At 33.3% G+C, this 11719-nt stretch overlaps 1 protein-coding gene across 1 annotated transcript in view; it reads left to right on the plus strand.

The window, feature by feature from the left end:
* Positions 1–297: 297 nt before the first annotated feature.
* The window catches only part of side-VI (sidestep VI transmembrane protein), a 740122-nt gene continuing 728700 nt past the window's right edge, over positions 298–11719 (plus strand). The window contains exons 1-2 of the mRNA XM_081732407.1: positions 298–349; positions 1962–2231. Coding sequence (XP_081588533.1) covers positions 298–349; positions 1962–2231 — 322 coding nt within the window. The remainder of the gene's footprint in view (positions 350–1961; positions 2232–11719) is intronic.

Raw genomic sequence — 11719 nt, forward strand, 5'->3', positions numbered from 1 at the left:
ATATACCGTATATTGGGTATAGGATGTGAAACAAAACAAATGAACTACACAGACTAGCAAAAAATTGGACACAAACTAGCATACTGTTAGATGAAAATATGATGGCAGGCAGCACGGTGATTTTTTGTGGCATAGCATAGATATTGAGAGGCTGTTAAAGGGGACCGATTTATTTATTTATTTATTGAACAAATTCCCAGATACAGCATAATTGTGCCATTTTACACAGAGAAATGTCAACAAGCGGGAAAAAAAGAAATAAGAAAAAGAATTGTTGTATTAAGGATCATGTGACCAATGAAGGCGTTTACTAAAAGGATTCGAGATTGGTGGAGTATATTCTTTGAGAGTAAGTAGGTTTCGGAGAGGTTTCAGAAGCAAAAGTACAAATTAAACCTTTCGCAGAACTTCGATCTTTTTCTTATCTCATGTCAATGAGGACAAAAAGTAAAATTCAGTTTCTGTATTTGACTAAAGTTGTTTTTGACAAGCACAGTTTTATACAACCAGGAGTAGAACATAAGCTTTCAAGTTATATTTGCAAAGCATACGGACGACATGTTTTGTTGCATATCATGCATCAAAGTGAAGGTAGCCGAAATCGTGCCTTAAATTTGCAACAACCCAATCGTATACTGTTAAGAAATAGAGTGTTTTCTTCACTGAAAAGTGTCACAAACATTGATATAAAGAAGTACTCTAAATTAGTAAAAGTCTTTTCCAAGTAAGAAAACAAATAAGTCGTTGTTCGAACTAAGAGTTTAAAGGCAAAATTGTTATTTTTAACTAAGTTAGGAGTAAAAGTGGGCATTTTTTGTCATTAATATTCTTTACATTTCTTTGTCCACCACGCACGTTAAGTTTACTCTGCCCATCTAATGGTCACACAAAATACCCTGATACATATACATATACATCTTTAGCTGTGGGAATACCATAATATTGTACAGTAAGGGACACTTCTGGATGGTACACTTTTGCCGTAAATTTCTATCTGGGTGTACCATCCAGAAGTGTTCCTTACTGTACGAAAGTTCCTACATATGTTTGAAAGCGGAAGTCATTACTTAGAAACCCTTTCTTCATCAAAATACATCTACTACGAGAAATAACAGGTACTGGCTGACTATATTGAAATTTCTTGCTTCCATTTTCTCAAATTAAATAATTCAGTAATTATTGAAACTTTCATTTATAAAATAATGGGGAAAATCATCTTAATTTTTAAGAGAATCATTTACTAAAACCCGTCCTCAATAGTAAACTACCCCTTGCAAATTATTTCAAGAGGAACAATTTATGTTATATTTTAGGATTATTAATGAGATATGAAGTACGAACAAATCGTCTCAGCAGATTTTAAGAAAATTCTTTGAAATAAAACTTATTCCCAACAATAAACTATTCGTTGTGAACTTTTACAGAAAATATTACTTATGTTGGGTTTTTATTAATAGAATATTTACTAATTAAATGAACAAACTGTCCCGGGCTATTTGAATAATTTGTCTGAAAAAAACTTACCAAATGATTAAACTATTCCTTTAGCATTTCTTTCAGAGAAATGAGTTTATACAATATGATAAGACAATTAATTTTATATTGATTTAAGGAATGTAACCTAATTGTTGACAGTTATTTTCGATAAAATTACAATTTTTACTTCCATTTTCTAGTCAACTACTCTAATTTTGGAATCAGAAGTAATGTATTTTAAAAGGTTAAAACTGGAATGTCTTCTGAAAACCTTTTAGAATTTCGCCCAGATACCTTGAATGGTATGATCCTGAAGCTTGTGTAGGTGCACACCTACCTGAATGAACGGACAGATGAAAACAATAGACGAATATATAGATATAAAACATTTGGGATGTAAGGACCATAAAAACTATAAATTCGTGATAGCTCGAATTCGACTTTATTTTTACACGATCAGAAAGACCTGTTCTTTACTACTGTAGCTCGTAAGGAACAAAGCCAAATTAACGGTGGTACGATTGCTACTGTCACTCAAAAGAAACAAAGCCAAAGTATTAGTGGTAAGGTTGCTACTGTCGCTCGGAAGAAACAAAGGCTAAGTAACGGTGGTATGAGTGATACTGTCACTCAAAAGAAACAAACCCGAAGTAACGGTGATACGATTGATACTGTCACTCGAAAGGAAAAAAGCAAAAGTAAAGGCGGTACGATTGCTACTGTCACTCGAAAGAAACGAAGTCAAATTAACGATGGTACGATTGCTACTGTCACTTGAAAGAAATAAAGTAACGTTGGTATGATTGCTATTGTTGCTTGGAAGAAACAAATCCAAAGTAACGGTGGTATGATTGCTACTGTCGCTCGGAAGAAACAAAGCCAAAATAATTGTGATATGATTGCTACTGTCACTCGAAAGAAACAAAGCCAAAGTAACGGTGGTTTGATGCCACAGTAGAAATTCATTTCACAACAAAACCACACTGCTAAACATTGGTTGATGTGCTAATACCCAAATACCCAATATTTTTTTTTGTTTCTATATTCTGGTATGACAATTCAATTTGAATAATCTTCATTCAAAACATTAGTTATGCTAATCATAAGCTACATAACAAATTGGTTTAAAGGTTAAGATTGCCACTCAAAGATGTACGGAAAGATCTGTAGACGATCCATTTTGTGGCTTTTTAAACCTTGTGGTTTGAAAGGGCCCCCAATATTACTAGAACCGAGAATTATCAGACGTCCTCTTTTGCACGGACATGTCCTCTTTCTTGAGTACAAAAATGGGAAAATGTCCTTTTTCTGGGCTTTAAAAATAGTCGGAGTTTATTTTTAGGAAAATTGGAGAATTTTCTTTTCTGGGGCCCTAAAAGTAATCCAAGTTGTTTTTTTAAAGAAAAATCGGGAAATCTCTTTTTTAGCCCTAACAAAATCTGAGCTTTTTTTAACTAAAATGGGAAAACGTCCTCTTTTCATGCCCTAAAAATAATCCGAGTTAGTTTTGAGCTTTAAAATACTTGAGCTTTAAAAATGTAGTATATATTTTGTGAAATATAAAGATGTCCTGTTTTTAAAAGTTTGTCGTATGACAACCGTAATTTGTTCTCTATTCAAAAAATTACTCAGAAGGAAGCTACGAATTTTCATTCATTCTTATAATGTAGAAATGAAACGGCTGTTTATCGCAACAGAAATTGACTTACACCTATAATCGACTAAGAACATTGACTTACAGAAAAGAAACAGGTTTCTGAGCTTTCCACACATTTTCAGGAGCTTTATTGAGAGCTTAAATTAAACGTAAGACAAGTTAAGCTTATCACAAAGTAAGAAGAAAAGAAAGAAAGAAAGAAAGAAGAAGGACTTCAAAAGTTTTACCTAGAGAAAAAGCAGTAAAATTAAGTTTTACTTTCCTTGCGAAACTGAAAGAAGAGAGAGTATATGTGAAGTGGAAGCACTTGGATCACAAAGTTATAAACCTTACTCCTTTTATCCATCAGAAACAATTCTTTATTTGAAAGAATTCTAGTAAATCGTTAATGCTGGAGTCTTACAGAGACGTACGATAAAGCAGAAAGTGGATCGGTTTTCGTATAGACGAAAAAAGATCTGTAAAATTTATCATCAAAACGGAAACGTCTGGAGGAAGATACAGAGGGGAAGATATGTATTGATATGTACCCTTGACTGTCTATGTCTACGTAGAAAAAGATACAAGACTACCAGGATTACGAAAGTGTGAACCTGGTTATATATTCAGCTTTCTTTAATTCCAAAATGAAAAAGAGAAGACCAGAAACGTGGAATATGTCAAACTTTTAGAAGCTTGAAATTGTGAAGATATGTTTAACTCCTCTTCTTTTTCTTTTCACATATCTAAAACTTAGACGAAGATTGTATCGAAACTCCTATTCTGTTTTATTTTATTTCTTTTTCGTCTGTTTTTGCCAATGACGAACGACTATGAAGAGGGGACAATATATATATATATATATATATATATATGTGTGTGTGTGTGTGTGTGTGTGTGTGTATGTGTGTGTTTCTCACCTTTGGCTGTTTCTATGTGCCATAAATATCAATACAACTTTATATTCATTTCGTTAAATTAACAGGTATTTCTACTCTTCTATCTGTTTCGCTTTCCTGTTCCTTCCCTTTCGAGTATACATGTATTGTGTCTCCAGTTATCGATATATTATCCTCACCCGTCACAAACCCTAGCATGAAAATTTAATGCTTTTTCTTTATTAGTGTATTTTTCTCTTTCTTTCTTCCCTTTTTCTCCTCCCTTTTTGACTTTGTCTTGTCAAAGGTCGACCTTCTCTCACAAGCCTCAATGTACTCATATATCTTTCTTCAAGCTTTGTATTTTTTTTTTTTTTGTAGACGCAAGATTACAAAATGGAACTATTATTTACGAACGTTCTGACACACAATTATCTTGAATTCCCTGTTTTTTTTATTATTATCTTATTTCACCTAAACTCGTGAAATTCGTCTATTATATGTTGTTATAGCACCATTAGTCATTTTCTATCTTTCTTTGAATAAGATGCATGTGAATACTTGAAGTAAATTAGGATATTATTTTACTTTTGAGTATGTCTTTTTATAAACTAGGAAACGTGTCAAAGGCTTTTGATATATCAACCTAAATACTTAGCATTAAAAAATACTGACGTTTCTATTAGTGCTAGGTGGTGTAGCAGATGAAAAGGTTTAACGTGTTCTTTTTTGGTTCTTAAGTTAATTTGTCTATTGTGTTAAAAAAAATAAGAAATATTCGTCTGTATATGTTATTATAGCATCATTACACACTTTTTACCTGTCTTTAAATAAGCTGCTTTACGTAAGCATGTAAATACTTGAAGTAAACTAGAGTATTATTATACTTTTGAGTTTATCTTTCAAAACTATGGAAAGTGTAAATAAACTTCTTTAAGTAACTATTAAGCACTGGAAATAAATTAGATTTGCCTTTGATTTTGCCTTTTAAAACTTGGAAAAGTATCAAAGACCTTTGATAGACCAATGTAAGTTCTTAGCATTAAACAAAATAGTGGAATTTCTATTAGTGCTAAGTGGTATAGTATTAGACTATAAGTTACAGAGCTTAGCAAGTTTTCTACTATTATTACTCTTTCGTTCTTTAGTTAATTAGTCTGTTGTGTAAGAAAAGAAAAGAATCAGGATAATGCTGCAATATAATTAATCGAATGATCTGTTTAGCTCTTTGTTTCCGCGTTGAGTTCGAAACTGGAGCCTCAAAGAAAGAAAAGAGTTGGCAAGCTTTTTTTATTGTAACAAAAGAATCCTTTGTTCCTTCAGTTTTGTTATTCGACACACTGATACAATAGATGTTTACTGGACTTTGAACTAAAAAGTGATTGTGTTTAATTGAGTGTAAAAAAGTACAGACGATGGTTTATTCAGTATTATCTCTAATTATTGTGAGATGTCTCAAATTTTAATTGTGCATTATTATGTGAAATGAGAACACTCCGTAAAGAATAGTTTGATAATGATCTAATATCTAAGATGTGAAATATACTTACAACATCTTATTGAGAATAAAAAATTGGTGAGTTTGATGCAATAAGGGCGTAAGCGAGTTTACACTCTTTTTGCTTCAAACGCATTTGTGGCTTTTGCCATGGTTGTTTAACCTTCTGGTAACATTTCTATCCAATATCGGAATAAAATGCTCCATCTTACACTGTTTTATGTAAGAAAAACACACCATTTAAATTTTCGACATCGTTTTTCTCCAGCTGCTTGTTTCAGATTTACGCCCTTATTGCATCAAACTCCTTAATTTCTAGTTTTAGCCTTCTGTATTGGACATTGTGATGATTTGTTACGAAATTTTTAGCTACTTGTACAATTCTAACTGAGCCAGTGGTCGAACCATTCTTGTCTGGCTATAAAAGAACATAAGAATGCTGGCATTGGCATTTTGAAAGACTGTGTCGTCATTAGCAAACAACATACAGGTATGTACAGACTTGTTCAGAAAGTCCTGACTTCCCACTTTTCTTTAGAAGCCGATGTTCTGGCAAAGGTACGTAGGAAATTTTACCTGTAAATAAAGATGTTAATATCCTAAGAGATGTTTGATTTAATTCCAGCTGTAGATAAAAGTGCATGGCTTTCCAAGTAGAGGTGGGTGACTGGTTTGATTTTTGAACAAAACTGTGCAATAGAATGTACCTAGTTACTTAAATTGTTCATATATTCACTGACAGTAGTAAGTTCTTTGAGAACAACAATATATCCAAGGAATTCCACGAAATTGAGACATACCATCACAGAACCACTACTGCATTTGACGGTATAAAGTAGAAAGTCGAGAGCATACGTGTTTTGTTCATTCACTATATACTTACTATTCGAGGAATATAAGCTTCATAAGAGTTGACCTGTTTTGTAGTAGTTTTGAAAAAAATACAACAAAAGGAAATGAAAATAAAATCTTTCAGTTTTATGTCCCACGTTTATACCGGGTAAGCTAAAAGAGACGGTGATGACGAGAATGAATAAAACGGTAGAATGAAGAAAGTAGAAGCGGGAGATTCCCGAGACCCGCACAGGTGTTTGTTAGTCACAAAAGCCCACTTGGCACAAGCTGGAATCGAACCAGGAATCCTATGCATTGGAGGTCAACGCTGTACCACTGAGCACGGCAGCACCTTTCGCAGAAAGTAATTAGAGGAGTAGTATTAGTCACTATATTAGTTGCGACGTACGTACATTTGCTGTTGGTTTTTATAATAATGTGGAGGGACTATGTGTCTATTTTTTTATTTTTTTAAAGTTTCACATCATACTGTACAATTATGAATTGAAGTTAAGAGAGACGGTGATATTGAGATGATTAGTAATAGTAGACTGAAGAAAGTGAGATGAAACGGAAGAACCCTGAGAAAATTCACGAGCACGGTATTTGTCTTTTGGTGGCTTAACGGAGTTTGAATAATTAGTTAATATTATCAGTAATAATAATTAGTTACTCGTATTCTCAAATTAATCTACCTATTATATCTGTTATAAAAAGTCAATAAGTTTAACATTAAAAACAAAGTCTCATTCTAGTTAATGTGATTCGTACTCTAAGGGATAATATGTCATATGGTAATTATTTATATATATTTAAACCTCTTTCCTAAATCATTATTCACAATATTGTATTTGTTAAGAGAAATATCTTAAAAACTTCAGTACTGTCTACAATGGCGTATTTAAGGGGAATTATCGGGATCAACCCCACAAATAAATTTGTTAGTCTTTCGCATTCCACGTACAATAATAATCCTTCGTATAATTTCTAAGAATTTCATTGAATTTTCGCTTTCTTATGCTCTTTGTTCAGAAATAATATGTATTTATCAAATTTCATTCCATGTAAAAACTGCGTTCTTTTTTCATTCTTTCGTCCATTTTATTTTTTGTTTCTTTTTCTTAGTTGTTACTTTCTTTCGTTTCTCCTATCATACTTTCAATTGTTGTTAGTTGTGATTCAAGTCGGCCATCGTCAGTAGCACCAAAACTAAAGGAGCTAATAAGCAAAACTGGTGTTCCACATCAACTTGCACAGATTCAACATAACGGAACTTTAGTTATTATAGCAAAGAAGTATTTACATCATTTAGTTATAAAGAAAAGTAAATGCTTGAATTAAAGAAAATCTAGAGGGGGGGGAAGTAGCGCGGGAAATTAGGTAGGCCAAGAGGATGCTACCTTGAATAGAATAAAAGGTTAGATTCACTGCTAAATTTTTGTATCGTATCACGTAAGTTTCACCAGTCTTCAACTCTAGCCATTAAAACTTCAATGTATCCATACATTATAATATATTTAATTCTCAAACTAAGGTGGACAATTGCCTCCCCTGTTTCTCTGTATTAGGCATAGCCCCCGAAACAAAATCCCAAATACGCCACTGACTGTCTACAATGTTATTAGTACTTTCTTTCTAAAGGCAATCACAGCACATAAGGTGATCTTATACTATATATACTGTATATATATAAGAAAAGATAACTAGTATTGTTTATTATTTTGATGTTGTAATGAAGCTGAAATGTTAAAGTTTATTCATCAATGATGCATGTAGCAAGACATTTTAGCATTGGTAAGTGACAGTGAAAAAAAAAAAAAAACAAGAAAATAAAAATGTTGCAGAAGAAAACATAAACAGAAATGAAACATGAGATTTGTCAAGATAAATACAAATTGAAAACAACAACAAAACACAGCCGACTTGGGAGATGGAACAAAGTTCTGCTAAGAGACCAAAAAGCGAAAGGAAAAACAAATGGGATGGGGAATTGTAGAAAATTCAAAATTGAAGTTTGTAGTGATAATAGTAGTAGTAACAACAACAGTAGTAGTAGTAGTAGTAATAGCAGTAGCAGCTGTAGTGTTATTTGCTTGTCATCAGAAGCGTGATTGTAAGAAAAGCAAAAAAGTAGGAGAATAAGCGAGAGAAATAGAATCCCAGGATGAAATCAGCCAGCAGCCTAATTTATTCCATGAGACGTTTCTGAACCAACGGGATGGTTTTCAATTGAATCCTTACAAATACGTAACTGATCACGCGTCTTTCTTCTCTTCCTCTCTTTCACTGGAAAAACTTTTCATTCTCTTTCCTATTTTTTTAACCAAACGAGAATGGGAGAAGAGCCCAAACAAATTCTTTTTATAGGAAAATATAAAGCGAAATCAAGAAAAAAAAAAGAAGCATGTATATGTAGATAAACAAATACAGGAAGAGTGAAAGTGATAGGAGAAACCTTTAAAAAGAACTAGAGATAATTTAAGTTGGTTTTATGGACGGTTTTAGAGAATAAGAAAAGTTAGGAAAAAGTATCCCTAAAATCCTCATTTCAAGGAAAATAATAATCCTTTGAGAACTTCTGTTTTTCAATGTTTCTTAATGGCGAAGAGACTAAATCAGCTTTCACGTAATATGTTTCCATGTGTGGGCGTTACCGTGTGTTAGAGATGAGGGAGAGATAAATCAAAAACAAGAAACAAGCTACATGAAGAGAAACAAGAACAAAGAAGGAAAAGTCCATTACAAGTAATAGGAGTATATCGAACATCGGAGAGCAAACTACTCTGTACAAAATGAAGATTCAGCTCATTCTTTGCGATAATTACAATGTTTCGTTTCGCTATCTCTTAATTACAATTTTCTGTATGTTGTTATTTGATCTGTGTGCAAGTTTATGTTTTTCTAACCGCAGCTTAAGTTTAGAATCCAACAGAGTATTTTATCCAGATGTAATGAATTGTTTTGTACTTTTTATTAACATTACTCATCTTAAGGTAATGAGAACACTCAAGCCGACAAAACATGAGTTTCTAAGATGTTTGTGGAATGTATGTGTACAGAAAAAAATTAATTTCATGTTAACCAAATCTGACGTTGTTAGAGACGGCATTAATTGGATCGTTCAGAGCACAAAGGAATCAAGTTCCATTATCGAAGTTTGGAAAATAACGTGAAGTTTGTACGGCGCTCGTAAGTACATGGTAAATTAACATTATAAGATTTCTATCAGGGTCTGATGTTTTAAGCTCTTAAAGAAGTTTTAGATAGAGATTTTAAAGGTGAAATATGACTAAAATGTCTTCAAAAATTAAATTTGATTCCGTTGTACACTGATTGTTCCAATTCTTGCTTCATCACTGGATAGTCTCTGACTATCACTTTGTATTCACTGACAGGTTTTGAATATCATTGGAACATTCTCGCATTGGAACATTTAACGAGAATATTATAGTTTGTGTGTTACGTAAAAGAAGTGTTAAAGAACATATAAGTAGAATCCCATTTTTTTAAAATGTCGAATAATTAAACCGTCTGGTAATTACTGGATATGAAGAATAGAACTATTTCCAAGAAAGACGAACATTTGATTAATAATCTCTAGGCTTATAATAATGCCACTTCTTACGTACCATTTGAAGTTTCTGCACTTGCATCAATAATAAGATTATTAGAAGTAGGATTTTTTTTTGTTTTTATATTTTGTGTCATTTTTTCAAACTCAAGATTATACAGGAGAGGATCTAGATTATTGGAAGTAGGAAAGTATTTTTTATTTAGTTTCTTTTCAATTCTTTTATCAAATCCGGGGTTATACAGGATGGGACCCAGATTATTGAAGTTGGAACGTAATTTTGTAGTTTTCACATTTTTCGTCCTTTTTTAAATCCGAGGTTATGCAAGATGGAACTTACTATCAGCGTGAACTCCTAGCCACGGCTGGTGTTTAAATCCGGATTTAACCTGAAACTACGTACATTAAAGGTACTCCCGCTAGCAACTAGACCAGCACGGAAGGTAGCCAGGGAGCTACTATAAGAATTAAATTTGTACTGTATTTCCAAACACAATGGCGAAGTAAATTTAAGATCTTTGTAGAATAGAAGTAAGATAGAATTAATAAATTAATTATTCCAAAAAAGAATTTGTTTTACACAATAAACTTAGCGACTGGAGGAAACTTCATAACGACGAACTACATAATTTATACGGTTTACCAAACATTGTTTGGGTCATCAAACTAGGAGGCTTAGGTCATGTAGCCAGGATGAAAGAAAGTAGGAACGCTTTCAAAGTCTTGACTGGAAGACCAATCGGAAATCGGCCATTAGGAAGACCTAGGTGCAGATGGGAGGACAATATTAAGATGGATCTCGTAGAGATAAGAATACAGAGTAGAAACTGGATCCAGTTGGCTAAGGATAGAAGTCAGTGGAGAGCTTTTGTGATCGTGGCATTGAACCTCCGGGTTCCATAAGCCATAGAAAGGAAATGAAATCTTTGAGTTTTACGTCCCACGGTTATGCCGGTTAGGCTAAAGGAGACGGTGATGATGAGTAATGAATGAAATGGTGGAGTGAAGAAAGTGGGAGGAAACGGGAGAACCCCGAGAAAACCCACGCACATGGTGTTTGTCCACCACACCATAAGCCATAGAGTTAGTTAGTTAGTTAATAAACTTAACGAATCAACCTATCCTAAGATACCCTAAGATACCTGTATATCTTATATCCTGTATATTCTAAAATACCTTAGCTAAATCTTAGAAAATAATCGGAGCTCACTGGGAGAGCTCTTGCCTCTGGTACGTGAGGTCCTTGGTTCGATCTCCGGCGCCGGTCAAGTAAGCTTGTGGAGGACAACATCGTGTTCGTGGGTTTTCTCGGGGTACTCCCGTTTCCTCCCACAACCTCATTCCACCAATTCTTTAATCATCATTCACTTGCCTTAATCATCGAATATTATCGTAGGACGTTAAACTGTAAGATTTCATTTCATTTTCACTTAGATAATAGTGAAACCAAAATCACTGAATAATTTCCTCCCTTGTACGATCATTGTTAAAAATGTCTGAATTTCCTTCTTCGAAGTTTAACACTTCTTTTTGTGAAAATTCACTACGTGCAAAGAAGAGAAAAGGTTTTAAAAATGGCTTATTTTCTGATTTTCAGTAATTCGAAATATTGCTGTACCATCTGACCTGTGAACATTCATAATATAGAGTGAAAAATAATTCTTCACGTACGAACGACTGATATATTAATGGGAGTCGGAAGAAGAGTCAAGTTCGGTTGACATGATTCATAATTTTACTCATTGGCCAACACCTTTTTTTTCTTTTTTGTATTATTTTCCAACCTGTCGTCCTTTTTTTTTTTAAAAAAAAAGAAAAACCTTGCC

Source organism: Thermobia domestica, chromosome 11 (genome assembly GCF_964235325.1).
Source record: "Thermobia domestica chromosome 11, izTheDome1.hap1.1, whole genome shotgun sequence".
Lineage (NCBI taxonomy): Eukaryota > Metazoa > Arthropoda > Insecta > Zygentoma > Lepismatidae > Thermobia > Thermobia domestica.